The 24,113-nt window shown below is 34.8% G+C and overlaps 1 protein-coding gene across 1 annotated transcript; it reads left to right on the top strand.

Annotated features, from left to right (window-relative positions):
• Positions 1-2,201: 2,201 nt before the first annotated feature.
• On the top strand, positions 2,202-4,062 carry LOC116136985 (probable phospholipid hydroperoxide glutathione peroxidase). Its single transcript, XM_031422671.1, has 6 exons — positions 2,202-2,343; positions 2,720-2,796; positions 3,004-3,065; positions 3,269-3,387; positions 3,528-3,686; positions 3,797-4,062. The coding sequence occupies exons 1-6, from the start codon at positions 2,299-2,301 to the stop codon at positions 3,827-3,829; spliced, it is 495 nt and encodes a 164-aa protein (XP_031278531.1). The 5' UTR covers positions 2,202-2,298; the 3' UTR covers positions 3,830-4,062.
• Positions 4,063-24,113: the final 20,051 nt, after the last annotated feature.

Below are 24,113 nucleotides of genomic sequence, written 5' to 3'. Positions count from 1 at the left end.
CCCATGATGGCACTGCCTCAGGATTGCTAATTTAGAGCTATCAGTACTAAAATTGACATCTAGAATTATCAACACATGTAACGGCACAAGATTCATATGTATTTTGTGATCCGAAAATAATTGTTAAAATTAATATATATTTCAAAATTTTGAATTGTATTTTCATATATTTAATATCTGATCCAAAGTTTTTTTTTTTTATGTTTGATGATTTTAAATTATTGAGACAAAAATTTATCTTGAAAAGTGTTCTACCTCATTTTCACCAAAAATGTTTGTACTAAGTAACCTTGTGGTCAAAGCCCGGTTAGCAAGTCTTTAGCAATCTGGGTGGGTGGGTGGGGTCACCCAAAGATCTTGTATTCGAATCTCACAAAAGTAGTCATCTATTATATTTGTAACTTATATGACCCATTGAGTTTGTATAAAGTGTTTTCAACTAACTCTGACCACTTACCACATTTGGACTATGGGAATTAATTAAGTTGTCCGTAAGCGGACTCGAACACCCCGGTTAAAAAAATATAATTCTTGTTTTATGTTTAAAGAATAATGTTACTGACACCGAATTTTTATACCGAAAGACATGACATTCAATGAGATGCGGCTACGTTGGAGACAAAACACGTTTTTCGTGAATGAAAAGCCGTCTAACAATTATGGACACCCGTCCATATTTGATTGACGATCATTCATCACGAATAGACGAGCGTCCACAAAAATATCAATGGACTCTTATCCATATTATATGGATGGGTGCTTGTCCAGAAAATTTTGAAAACAAAACAATGGACGCTCGTCAACTTATATGATGGACGACAGTTCATTACAAATTGACGATCGTCTACTAATTTAGATGAATTATCATATCAAAATAACAATAGCTATGGACGAGAGTCAATTTCTTATGAATGGACGTTCATCTAGAATGGACGTTCGTCCATAATTTAAATTATAAAATTATAAAAGTACAAGAATGGACGTCCATCTATATTATATGAGCCGTCCGTATTAGAACTGAACTATAATTGTTGATTTCTTCAACTTCCAACTTAATTAATTATTCCTAAACTAAGTTTAGAACTGGACTATTTATTCATGATTAAAAGAAGACTTCCATATATGTTCACATCACAACCCATATTTATCACTATCTTTGACCTTAATTATTAATTAGTAAAAGTGTTTAAATATTAATTCCACCTACATCCATCAGCAACAACTATAAATGCTATTTCTAGCTACAAAAATATAAAGAGTATTTGATAAACCAATTATTATTATTATTATTGAAAATGGACCCCTGGTATCTGCACGAGGCAAATAAAAATTAATTGCCAACAGTCGTCTATTTTAAATGGAGGCTAATCCATATCATATGGACTCACGTTCATTATTATACTTTTAAAAATTTATAGATAGGCATCCATTCGAGGTGAACGGTTATTCATTCACGAAAGACGTATGTTGTTGCTAACGTATTCGCGTCTATATTATATGGACGGGTGTCAATCAAATATGGACGAACATCTATAATTGTTGGACGATTGTTTATTCACAGAAGACATATATTGTCTCTGACGTGATCGTATTTAACTGAATGTCATATATATCGGTATAAATTATTGGTGTACGTAACATTATTCTATATTTAAATTCTATTGAATACCAAGTGATATAACAACTATTATGTATCGAAAAATGACTCTAATTATTATTATTAGAGGTGAAATCAACTTTTGTCTTTTGAAACTCCATGCAAGCTTTTATAAAAATTTGAGACATCGAATATTAGGATTAAACTGAACAGCAAAGACAGATACATCGTGAACTAGAATTTTCTAGAAACTAATAAAACTGCAGAGCACTGACAAAAGGTTAGGAAAGAAGCCGCAAAACTTTCTAGATATCAAATAAAAGGCCGGCCGTCCAGTTGGAGCCTAAAATCCTCAAAATCTTTACTGTCGCCTTCACCACACAAGACTTCTAGAATTTTAACTGTTTAAAAGACAGTGACGTAATCTCTGATCCAAATATTATCCACGTGTAGACATGCCAACCAACAACCTGCAGGACCAATCGTCAGAATTTATGTCCACACTAGCCAACACTCAAAATTTCATACACTATGAAAGCTATAAAATCCTCTTTGCTCTCTTCTTCAACTCGCATTCTCCTGGAAAGAAATCTTAACGCAGCAACTGTATCTACTTCTCTTCTTTTAACAAACTATTTCTCTTCAAATTATAAGAAAACCATTTTGATTTCTCCATCAACACTTTGAAATCTAATCATAGAATGGCCAGCGAATCCAAGAAATCAGTTCATGACTTCACTGTTAAGGTCAGTTTGTCGGTCTTTTTTTCTTTTTCTTCTTCTTGAAACTAACTGCTTAATTCCATTGTTTCACAAGCAAACTGAATCCAAAATATATGGGAATGGGATTGTTCTTTAACCAAGTCCGAGAAGTTTCGCTGTTTCACTAGTAAATCCCTGGAAAATAATTGGCATACTCAAGGCCTCAAATGAAGCTTATATAATGCAATACTTTTTATAATGAGGTTCGCCGTTATTTCTGGTGGGCTGAGTCCATTGAGAGCTATAGTAGTTGATGATCCTAGCATAAGCTATGTTAGATAATGATAGTTTTGCAAGTAAGATTATTTTCTTATTTGATAGCGAAATTAATAATAAATTCTGTTGTTTTATATTTTTGCAGGATGCAAGGGGAAATGTTGTTGATCTTAGCATTTATAAAGGAAAGGTCCTCTTGATTGTCAATGTTGCATCACAGTGGTATGCTTTTAACTCCTGTATACATTGAATTTACATCAAACTTATAATGTCTCACTCTCAATTTTATGAATATTTTGTTGTTTTATATATCAAAAATTCTCCTGAAAAGCTTTATTTGGAGTTAATGTCTAAATGCTTCTAGTGCATTCCCTTTCAACATGCCTCTTCCTTGTATGTTAAATTTATAACTTCAACTTTTTAATGCAGTGGCTTGACCAATTCCAACTATACAGAGCTGAGTCAGTTTTACCAGAAATACAGAGATCAAGGTGTGCTTTTGTACCCTTTCTAACTTTATGGTTTCTTGAAGGTTATAGACAAGATCACATGAATAAAACTTGTATATCTCAGACTTTCTATACTTTCCTCTGCAAAATGCAGGGGGAAAATACTTCAATATATACCTAGGTCACTTTGCTTTAATAATTCAATCCTTCTCTTCAGTTTTTCCCTTATCACTGTCTTTGTGCAGGCCTGGAAATTCTTGCATTTCCCTGTAACCAGTTTGGAGCTCAGGAACCTGGAAGCAATGAAGAGATCGTGGAATTTGCTTGCACTCGCTTTAAGGCTGAGTATCCCATATTTGACAAGGTACTTGTTCAGTAATTTAACAAAATTATAGATGAAAATGCACCTGTTTCATCTTTCAGCCCCGAGGTGGTCAAAAGTGTACTATGACTCCATGGTAGCTTTTCCTAACTAGTTTGAGCTTTGTCTATTTTGATACACAGGTGGATGTGAATGGTGAGAGTGCTGCTCCTATATACAAGTTCCTGAAGTCGAGCAAAGGTGAAGACAATATCAAATGGAATTTTTCCAAGTTCTTGGTTGACAAAGATGGGAATGTTGTTAATCATTATGACCCAACTACTAACCCTTCTAGCTTTGAGGTAACACCCACTTCGGCAGTCCCCACCACATTTCCAGTTTATGATCGATTTTATCTTTGGTTAGTTCTTACTTATTCGGTATCTTTTTGTATGTTTGTTTTCCTTTGCAGAATGATATAAAGGAACTCCTGGGAGTTGCATAGAGGATCAGTGGTGCTGCTTGCTGTACGAAATATATCAGAGTGTTATGATGAATAAGGGCTTTCATGAAACACAAGCTTTGTTTCCTTTTCCTATAGATATACTTGTATATGTATAAGTTGGACAGTGCTTGGGAGTGAGAGAATTGGTTTTGCTTTGTTTTTGCTTTGCTTTTGGAGTCTCAGTAACATTACAGGGTACTGTAATATATAAGATTAAAGTTTTACTTTTGTAATACAATAATGTGATCATAATCATTCTATATCTAGATACATTTTGCTTTTATAATCAAATTTAAATGCTTGATCTGAATGTTGGAAAGATATATGAGGCTAATGCTTTTTTCTGAACCATATATCCATGTTAGTATCTGGGGAATATCCCAATTGGGAATTGAAAATGATTTCCTGCAAATAAACTTCCTCGTGTCATCTGTTCTGGACTCAGTAGAGAAGCATAGATGGCATGTCGTCCTATGAAAATCCTTATAGAAAGTTCGAGGAAATACGATGCTATCTGACAAAGTGACAAGAAAACATATAAGCTGCATGTCAGATAACGTATCTTGCCATGGCGGCATTGGCGCATAATTTCCAACTGAACTATGAAACGGCACTTGAGGATGATGATTTTAGACAAAAAATATTTTATTAAAACTGGAAACTTGGATGCCTGTCTGTAGTTTTTGAGCTAGAGAATACAAAGGAAGCAGATGAAACAGTTGCTTTTTAGAGAGAAGTTTTTGCTGAATGTTAATGCTAATTTTTCATTGAAAATGGGTTCAACTTTTACAAAAAAGTTAAGACACTGCTCACCTAAACTTGGAGTGAATATTTTACTAACAATAATTCACCACCACACAATTTCAACCACACACAATCCTTGCATTTAACGACCCCTTAATTACAGCTGAATACCCTATTGAATACATCGAAAAACATCAGTTTAGGCATCAAAATCAGCTCCATTCAATTGCTCCCAAGGCTAGCTGCTGTGCTTCTTGTCTTCGGCTTCTCTGCATCTTCGGTCAACAAACTTGAGCTGACTTTGTTTTTGGCAAAATATGATCAGCTTCAACACTCCTTGATACTTTTGCTAGAAACACCAAGTGTGTACCTTAGTTCTTTAAACTTGGACTTGTTCAATGCTTTTGTCATTATATTAGCCAATTGTTCCTCACTTCAACAATGCACCAGTTTAAGTTCTTTAGCTTGCTTAGCTTCCCTCACAACATGAAACTTGATTTTTATGTGCTTAGTTCGACCATGTAAGATATGATTCAACAAACTTGAGCTGACTTTGTTTTTTGGCAAAGTATCATCAGCTTCAACACTCATTGATATTTTTGCTAAAAACACCAAGTCTGAACCTCAGTTCTTCAAACTTGGACTTGTTCAATGCTTTTGTCATTATGTTAGCCAATTGTTCCTCACTTCTACAATGCACCAGTTTAAGTTCTTTAGCTTGCTCAGCTTCCCTCACAGCATGAAACTTGATTTTTATGTGCTTAGTTCGACCATGTAAGATATGATTCTTTGCCATAGCAATAGTGGACTGATTATCACAATAAATTTCAGTAGGCTCACATTGGTCCAGCTTCAAATCCTTCAAAAGTTTTCTTAGCCAAATGGCCTAATTCACTGCAGTAGCAGCAAAAATATATTCTGCATCTGCAGATGATTGTTCTACAGTCTCTTGCTTCTTGGAGAGCCAACAAAATGCTCCCGAGTTTAAAGAAAACACATAACCAGAAGTGTTTCTCATGTCATCAAGAGAGCCAACCCAATCACTGTCTGTAAAGCCAACAAGATTGAACTTCTCTGATTTTCTAAACCATATTCCCAAGTTTGCACTTCCCACCTCAACACCCTTTTTGCTGCTCTAAAATGAATCTCACTTGGTTCATTCATGAACCTAGATAGAAGGTTAGAGGCATACATTAGATCAGGCCTAGTTGCCGTCAAATACAATAAGCAACCTACTAGGCTTCTATACATGGACTCATCAACCTTGCTTGCACCATCTTCTCTACACAACTTTTGGTTTTGCACCAAAGGTGTGCTTATTGGATTGCAATTCTCCATGTTAAACTTCTTCAAAATCTCATTCGCATACTTCCTTTGACACAAAAAAATCTCATTTGCCGATTGGTTTATCTCCATGCCAAGAAAGTATGTCATTTCCCCCAGATCAATCATCTCAAATTCACTTTGCATGGCTTGTTTAAACTGATTCACATGTTCTGCATTGCTTCCAATAATCAGTAAGTCATCAACATATAAAGAGACAACAATCAGCTCATCTTCAATCTTCTTTACATAAAGTGTATGCTCATTTGGACTCCTTATGTAGCCTAGGCTATAAAGATACTCATTTATCCTGCTGTACTAGGCTCTAGGTGCCTGCTTCAAGCCATACAAGGCTTTATGCATCAGATACACTTTGTCTTCTTGTTGCTCCAACACAAACCCTTCAGGCTGTTCAACATAAATTTCCTCATCTAACCAGCCATTTAAGAAGGCTGATTTAACATCAATTTAGAAAATTTTCCACTTGAATTGAGCTATCAAAGCTAACAAGAGTCTAATGGTGTCATGTCTTGCAACAGGAGAAAAAGTATCTGAAAAATCTACTCCATATTGTTGCACATACCCCTTAGCCACAAGCTTTGCTTTATGTTTGTTAATTGATCCATCTAAGTTCAGCTTGGTTTTAAAAATCCATTTCACCTAAATTGTTTTTCTATTTTTTGGTCTGTCAACCAATCTCCAAGTTTGGTTTCTTTGGATATTGTTCATTTCCTTCCTCATAGCTTCTATCCAATCCCTTGACTTTGCAGCTTCAACATAGGTTGGCTCCACCACTACAACATTACACCTCTCATAAACATCTGACAACAGCCTAGTACCTCTTACTGAGGTTTCTTGATTTGCATTTGAGTCATTTTCGAAATCATCTTGACTACTTGAAACTTCTTTTTGCAACAGCCTTCCTTCATCTTCAAATTCTTTCTTTTCCCAATTCCAAAAAGACAGCTCATCCATTCTAACATCTATATTGATTAGAATCTTCTTAGTTTTTGGATTGAAGACTCTGAAGGCTTTGGAGGTGCTGTTGTATCTAATCAAGATTCCTGCTTCAGCTTTCTCATCCAACTTACTTCTTTTACTTGCTGGAATATGAGCATAACACACACTCCCGAAAATTTTGAGATTTTTTACTGAAGGCTTAACTCCATGCCAAGCCTTAAATGGAGTTAAATTGTTAAGTGCCCTGGTTGGAAGTCTATTGAGAAGCAGACTGCAGTATTCACAACCTCTGCCCAAAATGATTTTGGCGGCTTCTTTTCAAACATCATGCACCTAGCTATCTCCATAACATTCCTATTTTTCCTTTCACTAACTCCATTTTGTAGTGGAGTATATGGACTACTGAATTGGTGCCTTATTCCAGCTCCCCTACACATCTCTTCAAATTGGTTTGAAGTATACTTTGTCCCATTATCGCTTCTAACTGATTTAAAGCTCAAATAGGTTTGGTTTTCTACCAACAACTTGAACTTTTTGAACATGGCAGCAACTTCACTCTTTTGTTTTAAAAAATAGACCTAACTCATCCTAGTGAAGTCATCTATAAACAGCACAAAATACTTGCTATTCAAGGAAGGAGTCTGCATTGGTCCACAAACATCACTGTGTGTCAATTGCAGCTTCTCAATAGCCGTCCATGCTTGATTTTGAGGAAATGGTTGCCTGCTCAACTTACCAAGTTGGCAAGCATGACGCAAACTCCTCATTTCTTCTATCTCTGGTACATTTTGAACCAGATTTTTATACTTCATTTCTCTAAGGCCATATTGTAGTGAAAATGGCCAAATCTCTTGTGTCATAGTTCAGATTCATCTATGCTAGCGGTATGGGCCTGAAAATCTAGTTTTTTCCACTCAACAGGGAAACTTTTTCCCATCATTTTTACTTTGATAAGCTCACTACCATCATTATCTATGATGATACATGATTTGTTTTGAAATGTAAGACATCATTCTTCTCTAACATTTGTCCGACACTCAACACCTCATTCTTCTCTAACATTTGTCTTACACTCAACAAACTGTTAGTGTATGCCCTAGGAACCAATCGTGTCATTAGTTTCGAGGCATTATGTTTTGTATATATATGTGAATGTATATANAACCCTTCAAGGATCACAATACTTTGCTCAGACCTCAACATAGTTTCCTTATAACCCCAATTTAAGCACTCAAATGCCTACTCAAGGTGGTTTTCCATCACCACTCTACTCTAACTCAGGAGCACAAAATCCTACTCCAACTAGTTTTTCAACAAGATCTAATCCAACTTCAGGACAGTCTCATATAAACACTAGATCTCACTCATATGTGCCTTATGCTCACAATCAAGTGTTCCTGTCCCAAATGCAGTCACAACATTGCTCCAATCTTACTACCAACTACATTACTACACCACCCATAGTGCAGGATGCATCTTAGTACATGGACTCTAGAGCTACAGACCTTGTGACATTAGACTTATCTCAACTTACAGTAAATTCCAACTCCACTGGCAATGAGCAACTTTAGGTTGGAAATGGTGAGTTACTTCCTTATATCTCATACCGATTTCACTTCATTACCTTGTGATTCTAGATCACTTTACCTTAAGCATGTTTAAGTGTACCTTACATTACTAAAAATTTGTTAAGCATTTCTAAGTTTACTAGAGACAATAGTGTAATTGTTGAGTCCTTTGCTAACCATTGTGTGATTAAGGACAAACAATCCAAATATGTTCTTTTTCAAGGAAGACTTAAGGCTAGTCTTTATCAACTTCAAATTCCAGTCACTCTTTCTACCTAAAACTCAAACTTGCCTGTTGAGCATTCAACTTCCACTATTTCAGCTTTCAACTCCTCAACTAGAACTTTTTTTAATAAGTCTCAGTTCACACAATCTCTGTCTTCTCGATTTCCTGCTGTTTATGAAAGTAAGGGTTTAAGTGACATTAGTGTTACTTCTAATTCTCCTGCATTTGTATCCGTTTGTACCAATGCTACTACTGATAATAAAATAAGCATTTTTCAATCTTTTTCAGTTGCAAAAAGTAGTGGAATGTTATGGCATAAATGATTAGGTCACCCTAATTCAACTGTTCTTGCTAAAATCCTACACTCTTTGAATATAAATCATACTGTTGCAATCATTTTTTATTTTTGCATCGCTTGTCAATTTGCTGAGCTTCACCAGTCTGCTTTCCCTAAGTCCAACTCTAGAGCCTCTAAACCGTTGGAATTAGTCCATTCAGATCTTTGGGGACCATCACTTGTTCCTTCTCCTGAAGGTTTTAAGTATTATATTCAATTCTTAGATGATTACAGCAGGTTTACTGGATTTTTCCTTTGAAAGCAAAGTCTAAAACACAACTTATTTTCAAATAGTTTCACAAATTAGCTGAGAGACAATTCAACGCAACCTTGAAATGTGTTCAAACTGATTGGGGAGCTGAATATAGGATTTTAGTTTCTTACTTTCTTGATCATGGTGTTATCATTAGGCATCCATGTCTCCATACTTACCAGCAAAATGGAAGAGTATAAAGGAAACACAGATAAAGAGTAGAACAAGGTTTAACCCTACTTGCTCAAGCTAGCACGCCTTTGAAATATTGGTAGTTTGCCTTCCAAACTGCTACCTACCTGACCAATAGACTGCCCACACCTGTTCTATCTAACCTCTCTCCTTTTTAAGTCTTATTTAAACAAGCTCTAAACTATGATGTTATTAGAGTCTTTGGTTATGCAATTTATCCTTTAACTAGGCCATACAACTCTCATAAATTTGATTTTCATACCACCAAATGTAATTCTGTTGGATATAGCTTGCATCACAAATGATACAAATGTTTGGATTCCAATAGCAGGATCTACATCTGCCAAAGTGTTAAATTTGATGAGTCTAGTTTTCCTTTTGCTTCATCTTCATTATCTACTCCCAGTGATCACTTTACTTCTTCTTTATCATATTATGATGACAATTCAGTTAGACTGTTTTCTTGTCCTTTACCTTCTCTACATAATGAAAGTGTTTCATCCAATTCTGTTTTACCTATTGTATCTGTCAGTGTATGCCTTAGGAACCAATCGTGTCGTCGGTTCCAAGGTATTATGTTTTGTACATATATGTTAATGTATATATTTTGTATATACATTTTTATCCTATCAATAGAAGAAAGTGTTCTTATTTCACATGTAGTTTATTGCTTCATTTATATATATGTATTATATGTGAAATGTCCAGATGATACAAATCTTTAGAAAATCAAAATCATCAAAGTATTCCCTACATAGGCAATATTAATTGTGCAATAATATTACATAGTAGGCATGCTGAATGCCTCTGTAGAATATCATGTGATGGTATTAGTGTGGGTGATTATAAAAGTTATATCACTAGGGCATTAGCATGGATAAGCGGTTAGTGAACTGTTTATCGAATATGACCATTTATGATGAATCACATGGACATTTAAAATCTAGTCAATGATTCATCATAAGACCGTACTAGTGTATTATTAATCCTTAGACTTGAGATATCACGGTTGGATTCTGCATAAACACATATGGTTCATATGGTGTATAAACACGAGGCTAATCAAGTCATGTGTTAATAAGCTGTTTTGCCCATGTGTTGTTTATGTGTGAGGACAAGTGATAGTCAAGATGAGATCTGTTGACTTGGTATAGATTGATGTCAAGTTCCTAGACAAATGTCAAGATACACTTGAAAAGGGAAATCTCCGGTCGGGGTATATAAAATGTTACCTGAAAGGTTGTTTCATGGTGACACGTTCCATATGTATTGATCGTCAATTTGATATAAAATTAAGATAAGGATTTGGCATACCATGAATCCATTCTTAATTGGGATTAGACAACGGAACGATTTGATTATACAGCGCGTATGATTATAAAAGGGTTGGTTGGAGTATATCTTCATTTCGACTTAGGGGTTATGGAGCATTGCTAGATGCCTACCATAATCGGTGAGAGTTTTGTTCATAAAGAGTTATGACAAAACATATCGGAATAGACTATGATATTGGGCCCACAGCTAGGCCATAGTGAACCTAAGAGGACACATATAAAAACTACAGAAATACTATGCATACTACTAGTTTTTACTAACTAGCCTACAACATGACGTGGCGTCTGACATGATGATGCCAATTCATCTGCCATGTCAGTCACTTACCACACCAAATAGTTTTAAAAAAAAAAAATTCCCCAACAAAATTCCGGCTTACGAATTTATCCTTCTCCCCTAAATCGCCAACCACCACTCCGGCACCGAAAATAAACTCTGGCACCACTTTTCACTTCACCGGCCTCCCTTGACCAAAATCCCTATCATCCCCACCGAAGATCACCCACCAATCGCCGGTCGCCGCTCATCCAGGGTTCGCACTTTTTAAACCAATTTTCAGTCGATTTCGGCATCAGAGATCTACCCCGATGCCACCTTTCACCTCATTGGCCTCCCCTGACAAAAACCCCTATCATCCCCACCGAAGATCACCCACCAATGCAATGTTTGAACTTGTTTTCTGGGTTTGTGATTGTTTCAATTAACTGCAGTGTTTTTTTTTTTTTTCATTTTTCTTTTTGGTTTACAGCTCCATGGATCAGTTCTGTTCGTCAATTGAATCAATCCTTGGTTTCATCAAATGCTGGAACTTCTTTTGGAAAACAATGCTTTGTAAAACCAATTTGTGCAGAACTAAGGAGCGACTTGGGGGATCCTCTTGCAGCTAGTGTGGTTATATGGATATGAATCATGGTAACTGTATATGGAAATCTTGAAGTACCTTCTTGTCTGCGCTTGAAAAATTTATTTAGACAACATGAGATGCACATTTTGCGCTGCTGTAGTCATGTTTAGCATTTTTTCCTTAAAGCAGTTGTGGCAGAGATTAGTTGGCTGATGAAGTTTATTAAATGATGTTTCCTTAGTTCCAAATTAGTGGTCGACAGTTTTTGAATATCTTACTATTTCTATAAATGCTTTCTGTAAAGTTGATCACACATAACGGGACTTGAAAGAGTTTTTTAAGTAACATGTTATGTGTTTCAGGTGGTTTTTGAATGGTAATGAGAACAACAAATTCATGGATCACGCAAAGCAGAATTCCCCTGAAGAAATTCCATCACTCCTCCAGTTCTTATCATCAAATGAAGTTGAGGGCTTTGACATTGTTGGAGGAAAAAAAGGCTTAAATAATTAGAGTCAACTAAGTGAAATTAAACCTCTGAATTCATCAGCTATGGTAAGAATACATTCTATTTTGGTGCCTTCTAGAAAAGAGTAGAAACAGGGCACTGCACAGTTACAGTTGTTAGATTAAGCATTTACTAGAGGTTTTGTTGTAATAAACTGATGCTGTTGTGGTAGCTATTTCAAGTTTTGCTATTTTTATTGTATTGTTATGGTGGTTGTTACACTTGCCATTTTTTCCAGTAGCTGTTTTTAGTTTTTTTTGATATTAAAAACCCAGTTTCTGGAATATTTTCTGAGGTGGGTTAATGACATAGTGCTATTTAATGGAGGGGAAAAGACCAAATTTATATATTTCTATATATCATAATGTTTTCTGATTCATCTTTGATAGGTTACTGACACTGCTTATGTGCAAAGCCAGAGCAAAGAATCTCATCATCACAGGAAGGATTCTGTTTCTATTAGCATGCCATCTTTCCAGGTACAATTAAAATTATGAACCCTTCAAATGCGATTTCTAAAATAAATTGAAGTTGAAAAAATTACATATAACATGTGGAAAATAAGAAACAGGCAGTGACATTTAATAGATTTCTTAAGAAAATGTTGAAAACCAAATTGAAAAGAAATTTGTTGGCTGAAGGTGGATTTGGTTCTATGCACTGGGGTGTAATTAATTTACTGTAAATTTCTTAAAAAGTGTGTAAATAATTTACTCAAATTGTTTTTCATGTAAACAGTTTCTTTCTTAAGAAGAGTATTTAATTGATTTTGAAATTTGGACTGTATTGTGGATGGTTATAGTGTGCCTTGAATATACTTTTTGTGGCCAAGCAAGTTAATAGCAGAATTGTATTGATTAATGCTTTTGACTGCAATAATTTCTGGAACCAGAAGTTCATTTCATAACTCGTGCATTGATTGTCTACTCATGGATACTTGTAAAAGATTGATGCTTTTCAGTATTTTGTGTGATAGTGAATTGCATATATGCCACTGTTTTGATTACTATATATTCATGAATTTATATGGGTTCTAAAGTATATTCATTGATATATATAATTTGCAATATTGTTGAGTAATCTGGTATATCTTGGCTACAATGCTTTTTGGGTCACTTTTGTTGAGTTATAAGTTGGGTTCTAGTTGAAAGAAGTATTATATGTTATAATATGTTGAATTAGTCTTGGTTGATTAAGATATCTCAATGGCATTCAGGTTGCAATTAGAGCTCCCACCACATTATGGATTTGCTACACATACCATCTGTTTTCCCTGTATCAGTGAACCGTATAGCAGATATGGACTTATAATTAAAGAAAGGCTTTTAAAGAAGGGGTTGGTCTATTTTCGAGGCAAAGTTGTGGTGAAAATTAGGTCCAGTAGCAGAAAGTCGACACACTTCCAATTGATAAAGTCTTATACTTATGACCTGGGCTCAAGATGTTCATATCTGCTCTTAGGCAGAAGAGACAACGTTTCTTCAATGTCAAGCACTAATGCAAGAATACCTGAGGTGGCTCTTAAATATTGTCTACTTCTAATTTATTCCTTCTTGGTTCCTTAATAATCATAAAGGTTATTTTATTATTCCTTTTCATTCTACATTTTCTTGTTTTCTATTTCATTATTTGTTCGATTTTCATGTAGGCAAAAGAGGCATTTGAATTTATGGTACAAGCTATGTCAAATTCTCTGAATGAATGAAGCCGATTACAGTTGATGAAATTAGCTGGTGTATTGGCATGCATGTTTTTTATTATTCCATCAGCTGGTGTTGTTGATGCTCTCAAAACATGTACTTGCTTATTGAGGAAGTGCAGGTACTCCATCTTAAATGGCTAAACTGCTTCATGTATTTAGTAATTGACACCAACTTCAAAAGAGAACTAAACAGAACTAAATCTTATTTCAACCAACTTCAGAACTAATCTTATTTAAACTTTGGAATCCTTATTCTATTTGCTTGTACTTTTGCAGATTAAATGTGGAAACTTGTTTGAAAATAGAGTTGGAATGGTCTGCAAGCTGAAGTTGAGAGTTCTAAATTTCAGAATCTCATTAACTCAAGTATGTTTCAAAGTGCTGGTGCTCATACTAAATGGTGTGTTTGGCTTACGGGAGGAATGGATGGTGGGATGGCAGCTTGATTGGTGTATTGTTTTGGAGTTTGTTTGATGGGAGATTGATATATTGGGAGTGTTGTTGTCTGATTGGTTATAATGTTTTCCGGCCTTCCCCATGCATCCAGTCAGTCTCACGATATCCCCTGATATGTCTCACCACCTACTCAACCATTTGCCAAAACCAAAACCAAGGAATGACAAGCAACGCCTGCGTGCACAAGCAGCTCCCAGCGCATATACGTCTCCTCCGAGCCCCCCAAACCACCTTTCTTGGCCTTGCCCAACCCACATTTCACCAACCTAACACCACCAGCACCCCTACAACCACCTACACGCCATTCCACCACACACTACCCCCTTTTTTTGTCCACTGCAGTCACTTCCTAGCCATCACCCACCACCACACACTGCCCCCTTTTACTGCGTCCTTCCTAGTCATCACCAGCCCCACACTACCCCCTACTGTACCTAAGCCACCCTGCCCTCCCTGCGCCCCAACCACCTTTCTTGGCCTTACCCAACCTAGATTTCACCAACCTAACACCCCCAGCCCCCTGCAACCACCGCAGCCATCAGAAAATCACATAAATTGATTGTTCAGAATCAAGAGTCAGCTCATTGGACTTAACTTGTTTAAAGAGAACCATATTTTTGCAACTCACTGATGTAATTTATTGCTTCTATTTAGGTTTTCAAATGCTTCAGGTTTAGATGTTCTGTCCTCAATGATGTTGTGGGGTCTGTTTTGTTTTGGTAAAAATATTGTACAAGAAATGGCTAATACCATAAATTTTTTAATAAAGTGTTGCTTATAGTAAACTTGCATCTTTTAAATTGATGCCTTGCATGTATAAAATATTATAAAAGAACAAAATATATTGTTCAGATACAAGGGTAAGACTATGCATAATTTATGATACAAGACAAAAATTATCCAAGAACACATGATATCTTTAGCTTGGATTATAAACGAACAAAATAAATTATATAATACAACTTTCGATATAACATCTTCAAACGGTCTATCTTTTCACCATGGTCTTCACCCATTATTCTCATTCCGAGTTTGAATCTACTGGATACGGCTTATAAGCGCTGACCTTTCACTGTAATTCTGGAAAATGTAAAAAAAATAAGACTTAAGAAATTAATTGAACACCAAAAAGAAAAGGGTAGAAAATTAATGAATCATACCTGACTTAATATATGAACTCCTTCTTCACATCCTTGGAAGTAATCGTATCTTGAAAAGGTTCATTTGCTTCTTGGTTTCGGGAACCCCCATCATACAACGATTTAGGGACGCGCAACACGCATTTTTTCATGAAATTTCTTTTGTTACCTTTACGTGCATTTTGTTCGAGCTTCAATTGCTTCCTTTTGAATGGAGGTCGACCTTTGCAACAAACAGCCTGGGGAGTTAATATTTATTGCTTGCCTCTGTGGAATTAGCGTGAACACTATCAAATTGATCTACTGTGACATGACATGTCACCATGTCTATCAATCCCGCCAGCACGTTCATTTGATAGTAATTTCTCTTCATGTCAGTAATCATATGCGTCACCATATTACTATCATCAATTGGTTGAGGCTAAATCAGCCACCTCAGAAAATGAATTAGACAACTGATCAAACCGTTCTCCTTCAACATCGTGCTCCAGCTATTAAACTAACTCTAATCTTCGTGTGACATCTATATACATTTTTCCTCCACCTTCTTAAAATGAACTTTTCCGGTATATGATAAATCTCTTATGAAGCAACACCGCTATTGCATGTCGACAATAATCTCTCTAAACTCAAACAATCGACAGTTGCAACGAACATCACAACCACGATCATTATATAAACCACAAAAAACACACTACGACATGTCTCCCCAACCACGCAACTTCCTTTACAAAATATTCTATTTCAGATTCAGTGGCCTAGAAAGAAGATATCTCACAATGCAACTTAGCTGTAAGCTCTTGTTGAAACTCTTTGGATTTTGCGGTCGTGTATGCCTCTTGAAATTGTTTCTCCATTGGATAACCGGTTATGCAAATTCATGATTTCCATGATCTAAAAGCCTCCTTTTCTTTTTCTACTTTATCACACATTGCATTCTCATACTGTTCTACAAAATGTTTCAAGTGGTTTTAGAATTTACATACCCATCAAAGAATGCATGCATACTTTCACTCCGTTGAGTGGTACCATACCTGCCCAAAGGTGTCTTTTACAAACGCTGGCACCACCGTTGTCTTTCATTATACAGTCCAAGTAACCACTCATTGTTATGAGTTGTATTTATCAATGAATCCAGTCCAACGTTGTTCAAACTCCTCACGTGTCAATGAATCATACACAGCATTTTGCAAAGCAAACTTAATACGTTCGTATTCGCTGTAACCCCTTAACGTTTCCGGTAATTTCTTCATTATATGCACAACCCCATCTATGCCGTGTACCGGGAAACACAATCTCAATTGCATTTTGCATCACCTTGTCTTGTCAGTGATTATTGCATTTGGAGCACAATTCCACATACATGCAAACCAAGATTCAAAAAGCCAACAAAAGTCTCCGTGTCCTATGGGAGATTAACCCACAACCTAAGATTGTTGAATGCCCATGATGGTCAACACCAACAAACGCCGCAAATGGCATATCATACTTGTTGGTCAAGTATGTAGGTCAAATGTGACAACGTCGCCAAATTCCTTAAATGCAGCCCTACTTCTTGCATCCACCCATATAACATTCTATAATCGACCCTCCTCATCTAAATCCTCATGTAAAGAAATTTGTATTATCTTTTTGCATCTTCAAAAAATATTTTGGATTGCATAAGCATCCCCGACACCAAGTCCATCCTCCTAACTTTTTCAATATAGTTCCTACAATCTTTTTGCAAGAAAGTCAAATTCTCGACCGCCTGCTTCAACTAACTGGAATTGAAATTTTTATTCGGCCTAATCCCGGCCCTATCATTTACTACAAGTCTCCTTTTCACGTATGGTTGTATACCACGATTTCTCTTGAAATATCTAGTTCGTTGGGCTACTAAGCTCATGGTTTGATTCAACCCCACTGAACATATTTCCCATTTTCCATTACCATGTACGGCTGCACCAACCCGAGCCTTACAATCCGTCTTTGTCACTGGGTACAATTTAAAAGCATTTCGGGTGTTACCTCGACTTCCCAGTACAAACAAGCTAGTGTTGCGTTTGTCACCTCTCCATCATCTCCTTTCCTTGAGATCTTATAATAACTTCAAACCCCATTCTAATCCCATAACTTCTGTAGTATTGGAGAAGATTATCAAGTGATCAAAAACCATCCCAGGCTTCGGCTCCCATTCCTCATCTGCACTTCCTCTATCTTCAACTTCTTCAAATGATTATCCTGATTCATTTATATATATACCCAGAATTAGAATATTATAAGATAACAAACATGATAGAAACAAAACCATCTAAATTTAACTTGTGCGTATACAAAAATTTATCATTTATCATACAACATGGGTACTCATTGGTACATAATAATAACTTTGTTTCATTACAATGCTTACCCTTTCAGTATTAGAAACTGAAGCCTTTACTTTCATTTATCTCCTCCATTGTCTGCTCTTGCATGTTATCAGCCTTTGTTTTCTGCCTCCTCTGCAAAACCTTACACAACTTAAATTCATTTTGAATGCAATGAACTAAACTAAACTTGTTTATTAATAATTAAGAAAAACATTAATAATTACAGTTAAATCAGGAAGATAATCTATTACATTTATGCAGAAAGTTCTATTCAGCACTCATGTTTCAGTACACAGGTACTCTCTACGATTCCCATTTGTCACATGCAGCAACTATATGTAAAGACACAACAATCCAAACCATATAAGCTAGCACAAATCAAAGTAGTAACACCTAACCTCTTAGTTGTAAAACCTAAATGTTTTGTAAGATACCAAGGAACATCTCTCTGGATATATAACAAGAAACTAATTTTTACAAGAAGGTAGAAAACAGGAAGAAACATCCTTATGAAATAAGGGCAAAAGACAAGTGCCTTTACAGCAGGATATTTGCTATGAGTTACCTAAATCGAAGGAAACAAAAATACAGAACAAAGATGTTCTGTGTGCTCTTGAAAATGGGGAAAGACAGTCCAGATGGTTACTTTAGCCATTATGAATAACTAATATAAAGATTTATAAGTGTCTTGCTAAAAACTACATATTAGTCCTCAAGAAAAAGGTTCCAAGCGTTACTAAAACCAGCCACCAAGTCACCGATTTTCATCTTTTCTTCCCCAAATTGTGCAGTTCCCTTCAACCGTTTTACATTTGCACAAAATTTCCTTAATTTATTGGATTTACAACACTCCTTTTTACTATAATATTGTTTTCTATAAAATTTATACACACTTACTGGTTCTCAACTCAAAAGCACCAAGGAAGTGTTGTGCTCCACTTCTCCCACCAGCAGCAAGTAAGTAAGAGAGACCATTGAGTGAGTAAGCTCTTACCACCAAAAGGAACTCTCCTGGTCAGTGACAGAGACAAATGCGGCGGCGACAATGGATGTCACAATCGATAGTTCAGATGCTCAAATTCGGATGGGTGATGTGGGTTTTGAGTATGATTTAATTTGGGAGAAGATTTAGGTTTATTAAGATTGGGATTTGGGAGAGAAGATTTTAAGTTATTAAGATGGAGTTACGGAGGCAAAGATTAGGGAGGCAAAGTTTTGGAGGCAAAAATTCGTTCTGTAAAGTGTAAACCCAGTGCAAAATTTTTTCAGATTTTTTTTTTTTTTTTTACTATCTGATGTGGCAAGTGACTAACGTGGCAGATGAATTGGCACTGCCACGCAGACGCCACGTCATGTTGTAGGTTGGTTAGTAAAATCAGCAGTATGCATAGTTCTGTAAAAACTAAGGAGAATGGAGAAATAGCCAAAGAGATTGATTATCCAAGGTTGGCTAGCACCTACCAGGTAATAAAGTTATTTATATTATTATCATTGAATTAGATTCAATGGAGGGTTATATAGTTATTATGAATAATTTAAGAGTTAAATTGCTAATTGGAATAAATTGAATTGAATTCATAATTATCATTTTCTTTATATTAAATTGAATTTAACAGTGGGTTCTAATTGTAAACATATGAACAATTTAAGGGTTAAATTGTTATGTAAACAATTTAAGAGTTAAATTGTTAATTGTTCATATTGTTCATATGTTATTATTTAAAGAAGTTTAATAACTTGATAATAATTATGATTATTTACAACTCCAAACAATTATGGAATTGTTTAAGGAAGTCCACACATTATTGAATTGTTTACAAGGCTACATATATAAAGAAAATGATATGTCAATTTTGAGATAGAGATAAGAAATTTCTAAGAACCCTAATGTCTCTCTTGGCCTAATTCTTCTTTTACCTTAGTGTGGATACTCTTTTGTTTAATTTCTCTTGAAATTAAAAGTCTCCAAGGTTTCTAAGGACTTAAGGTAACAAGTTATACCTTATTTGTTTCAATTTGATTGAAAAGTTTGCAAAACAAGAATATACATGTTATAGTATCACATCATTATTCTCCATGCATTCCATCTTTCAAATGGTATCAGAGCCAAGGATTTGATCCTTATTTGTCTAAAATTGGCCAAAAGTTCATGTTCATATGTTAATAATGTTGTGTAATTTGACAAATTTTGATTTGTGAAGTTATATGTTAACTTGCTTTGTAGGTTGTAGATCCATGCATGTGTCCTTTATATGCCATAAAAATTGTTTTTGATCATGTTGGTTGACTTGCAAAATTCGGCCATGGCATAGTTTTTAAAATCTTTAATTGCACTTTATGTTCTTATGATTTTTGTTTAAAAACATGATGGTTATGGCACAAACATCAAGATTTAATTGAAATTTTAGTGTTTGATTGAAGTTGGCCAAATGAATTTTGGGTTAAAATTTTGCTTGCTCAATATTTACAGCTTGAAGAACATGATTCTTGGTGATTGGACATTGTATGGATGAATATGTCATTTTGATGAAAATTAATGTTGTTCACATAATTTTGATTATGTGAAATTTTGTGGCCAGACAAGTTTGTAAAAACACCTTAATTGTTGATTAATTAGCATAATTGTTTGGACAATTTAAAAGTTTTAATGTTTTAATAGTGATTAGAATGTTCATGGATGCATTGAGATGAATTTTGTTCATGTGAGAGATTATTGCATGTTTTTTAATTAGGTGTAAAAGGGTTGTTTGATCTTCTTTAGCGTAATTTGTCATACTACATTATGTTTGTTGAATATGTGATTTAATGGACATTAAGGGTATTAAGATAATTTCCCTTAAAGAGTTAAGGATAAAATTGTCTTTGTGCCAAAAACATGGAAAGGTAATGTGAACACAATTTAACTGTTTATTATGTTATTGATAAGATTAATTGAATTGATCATTAATGTATATTGATATTCCATGTGATAAGATAAGCATAAATTTACTCCACCAACTTTTCATTGCCAAATGTTGGTTGTATAATTGCTCATTTAATGTAAGTGTTACATTATCCCCTAAAGTTTCATTAATGATTATTAATGGGCAATTTATTATATATAATTGATAAATGGGGTATATATGTGTTATATTAATACAGTGCATATTTGTTACGTTTGATAACATGTGATGCCGTATTTAAGCATCTAATATGCTTGTATGATTTATGCATATTAATTATGCCATTGTTTATAGTTAAGTTTTGATATTTATATGAAGTGTTGAAACTTAATTTTATGGCATGACATTTAGTTTTAGGTTTGTAGTTTGTAGTTTGTGTTTTATATTTAATTGATACATATGGTGGATATGTATAGGGTAGATATTAAAACATTAATCTAAAACAAAACCTAATCTTTAAATCTTCCCTAATTAAAAATATTAAGTCTAAGCCTTCCATTATGAGTCAATTAATTCTTTGCCATAGAATTAGAAATCCCAAGATTTCTATTATGTGAGGGATGCTAATTTATGACATTGAATTAATTGTCTTAGTTCTTGGATAGAAATTCCCATTGTACCTAAGATTTCTATTATGTGAGGGTATAATAGGAATTTTATTTTAAGAAAGCATAATGGGTCGGATTTAACTAGTCTAGGGTACCAAGATTTCTATTATGTGAGGTATCTGAAACTAGAGGCAATGAAATGAATCATAGCTTATATGGTGATATAAAAGCAAATAATTTCCTACTTATTGAATTTAATGGACCAAAATTTCTATTATGTGAGATTATTAAATTTGATAAGAATTTGATTCCCCACTAGAAATTTTAATCCAGCAAAATTTCCGAATCTTTATCCAGGGAAGTATAGGATTTGAATAAAATAGTGGGAGCTAATTAAATTAGTGGGAGCTAATTAGATTAGCTTAATAAAAGACATATGTGACAAAACACTCATAATTTTTTTTAATTCGTTGCAGCATCTCTTTTAAAATATTAAACCATAAAAGATGAATAATCTACTATTGAAAATCCTGGATGAGAACAAAAAGTTAGTTGGCTGTAGTAATTTCAATGATTGGCTGAGGAAACTGACAATAATATTGAATTTAGAAAACGCAGCCTACGTTTTAGAAACGCCCATGCCTGAACCTCCTCCTTCTGATGCTCCTTCTGATGAGCATAATTAATATAAAAAATGGAAGGAATATGAACTTAAAGCTCGCTCTTATATGATGGCATCGATGAGTGATGAGCTCTAGAGAAAGTGTGAAGAGATGAAAAATGCTAATGAAATTTACCTCGCGTTACAAGAGTTGTACTGTGAAAATTCAAGGATAAGACAATATGAATTAAGTTTAACTTTATTTGGAATGAAGTTGAAAGAGGGTATGCCACCAAAAGAACATGTCATGAAAATGATTAATATTCTGGGGCAATTACATGCCATGAAAATTGAAATGCCAGAGACCCTCAAGGTGGATTTAGTTCTTCAATATCTACCTTCAAGTTTCACACCTTTCATCAATAATTACCATCTCAATAGGATTGAGAGAAAACTTCTTGATTTCTTGAATGAGATTCAATAGTTTTATGATCAAGAAAGAAAAGGAAAAAGGTAAGAGGTTGTTAATATGGTTTCTTCCAGTAAGACAAAGAAGAAAAAACCCAATGAAATTCCAAAAGAAATTGGGAACAAAACCCAAGGGAAAGGGGTTTAAGAAAAAGGCTGCACCTCAAGCCAATAAATCTAAAGAAAGGGCCAATGCTTTTGATGCAAAGAAAAAGGGCATTGGAAGAGGAATTGTCCCCTCTATCTAGAAAGTCTTAAGGAGACTAAAGCTCTTCTCATTGAGAAGACTGGATCAAGTATGTCCCAATGCTATGTCATTGAATTTGAATTAAATGTTAGTTCAAATAATTCATCCTGGATATTAGATTCAGTTGCTACTTCACACATTTGTGTTTGTTTGCAGGATCTACAAAATAGTTCTGCTCTAGCAAAAGATCAAGTCATGTTAAGAATGGTGAATGGAGCAAATGTTGCTGCCAAAGCCATGGGAACATGCATTTTGATGCTTCCACTAGACACCTTTTGTATTTGTGCAATGCCTTGTATTTTGCAAAAGCCACTAGAAATATAATTTCTGTTTCTGTATTATGTAAATATGGTTATGGTGTGCAGTTCAATAGAAATGAATGTTTAGTTTATTTTGGAAATAAACTTGTTGGAAAAGCTATCAATACAAATGGTTTGCATGTGCTAGAATTAAATGGCCACAGCATAATGAATTCCATAACTAATAAAAGAACTTGAAATGAAGTTAATCATAAATTACTTTAGCATCATAGATTAGGTCATATAGGAGACAAAAGAGTAATCCAGTTAGGAGAAAGTGGACTTTTAAGTTCATTGGGTTCAAAACCCTATTCAACCTATGAATCTTGTCTTCAAGGAAAAATGACCAAGTTACCCTTTAAGAGTAAAGGGGAAAGGGCCAAAGAATTATTGGAATAAATACGTATAGAAGTATGTGGACCATATAATGAAATGGCCAGAGAAGGTTTTCATTACTTCATTACCTTTACTGATGATTATTCAAGTATGGGTATTTGTATTTAATGAAATACAAATCAGAATCTTTTGAAAAGTTCAAAGAATTCGAGAATGAAGTAAAGAAACAAACTGGAAAGAGCATTAAAATTCTATGATCAGATCATGGAGGTGAATTCATAAGTACGGAATTTCGAGATTTCCTAAAAGGAAATGGAATTATATCACAATTAACTCCTCCATTTACACCACAACACAATGGTATATCTGAAAGGAGAAATTGTACTTTATTGGATATGGTACAATTGATGATGACTTTTACGGACTTGTCGATTTACTTGTAGGGGTATGCCTTACAAACAGCATTGCATATTTTAAATAGAGCACCATCTAAATCAATCCAGAAAAGACCATATGAAGTATGGTGTGGCAAACCAGCTAGTCTTAACTATTTAAAGGTTTGGGGTTGTCCAGCTTATGTCAAGACTATCAAAACAGATAAGTTGAATGTAAGATCTGAAAAAAGCCAGCTTATAGGGTATCCTAAAGAAAGTTTAGGATATTATTTTTACTTCCCTACTGATCAATGAATCTAAATCAGTAGAAACACACATTTTCTTGAGAAAGAATTCTTGGAAGAAGGACGTGCAGAAAAAAAAAAAAATTGAACTCAAGAAATATTCCAAAGAGTCTCAAATTGATAACACTCAGATAGGTGAACTAGATCAAGAACCTTTAACCCATGACACAACGGTTCTAGCCCATAAATCTTCTAGAATATCTCGAACTCCAGAGAGATATTATGG

This window comes from Pistacia vera, unplaced genomic scaffold (genome assembly GCF_008641045.1).
Source record: "Pistacia vera cultivar Batoury unplaced genomic scaffold, PisVer_v2 Contig320, whole genome shotgun sequence".
Taxonomy (NCBI): Eukaryota; Viridiplantae; Streptophyta; class Magnoliopsida; order Sapindales; family Anacardiaceae; genus Pistacia; species Pistacia vera.
The sequence above is the reverse complement of the archived record's forward strand: the minus strand, read 5'-3'. Positions and strand labels throughout refer to the sequence as shown.

Bases quoted from the DNA above. Each gene is read 5' to 3' on its own strand.
- LOC116136985 (XM_031422671.1), top strand. From the start codon at position 2,299: ATGGCCAGCGAATCCAAGAAATCAGTTCATGACTTCACTGTTAAG. The intron at 2,797-3,003 runs GTATGCTTTTAA...TTTTTAATGCAG, and splicing joins GTCAATGTTGCATCACAGTG to TGGCTTGACCAATTCCAACT. The intron at 3,687-3,796 runs GTAACACCCACT...TTTCCTTTGCAG, and splicing joins CTAACCCTTCTAGCTTTGAG to AATGATATAAAGGAACTCCT.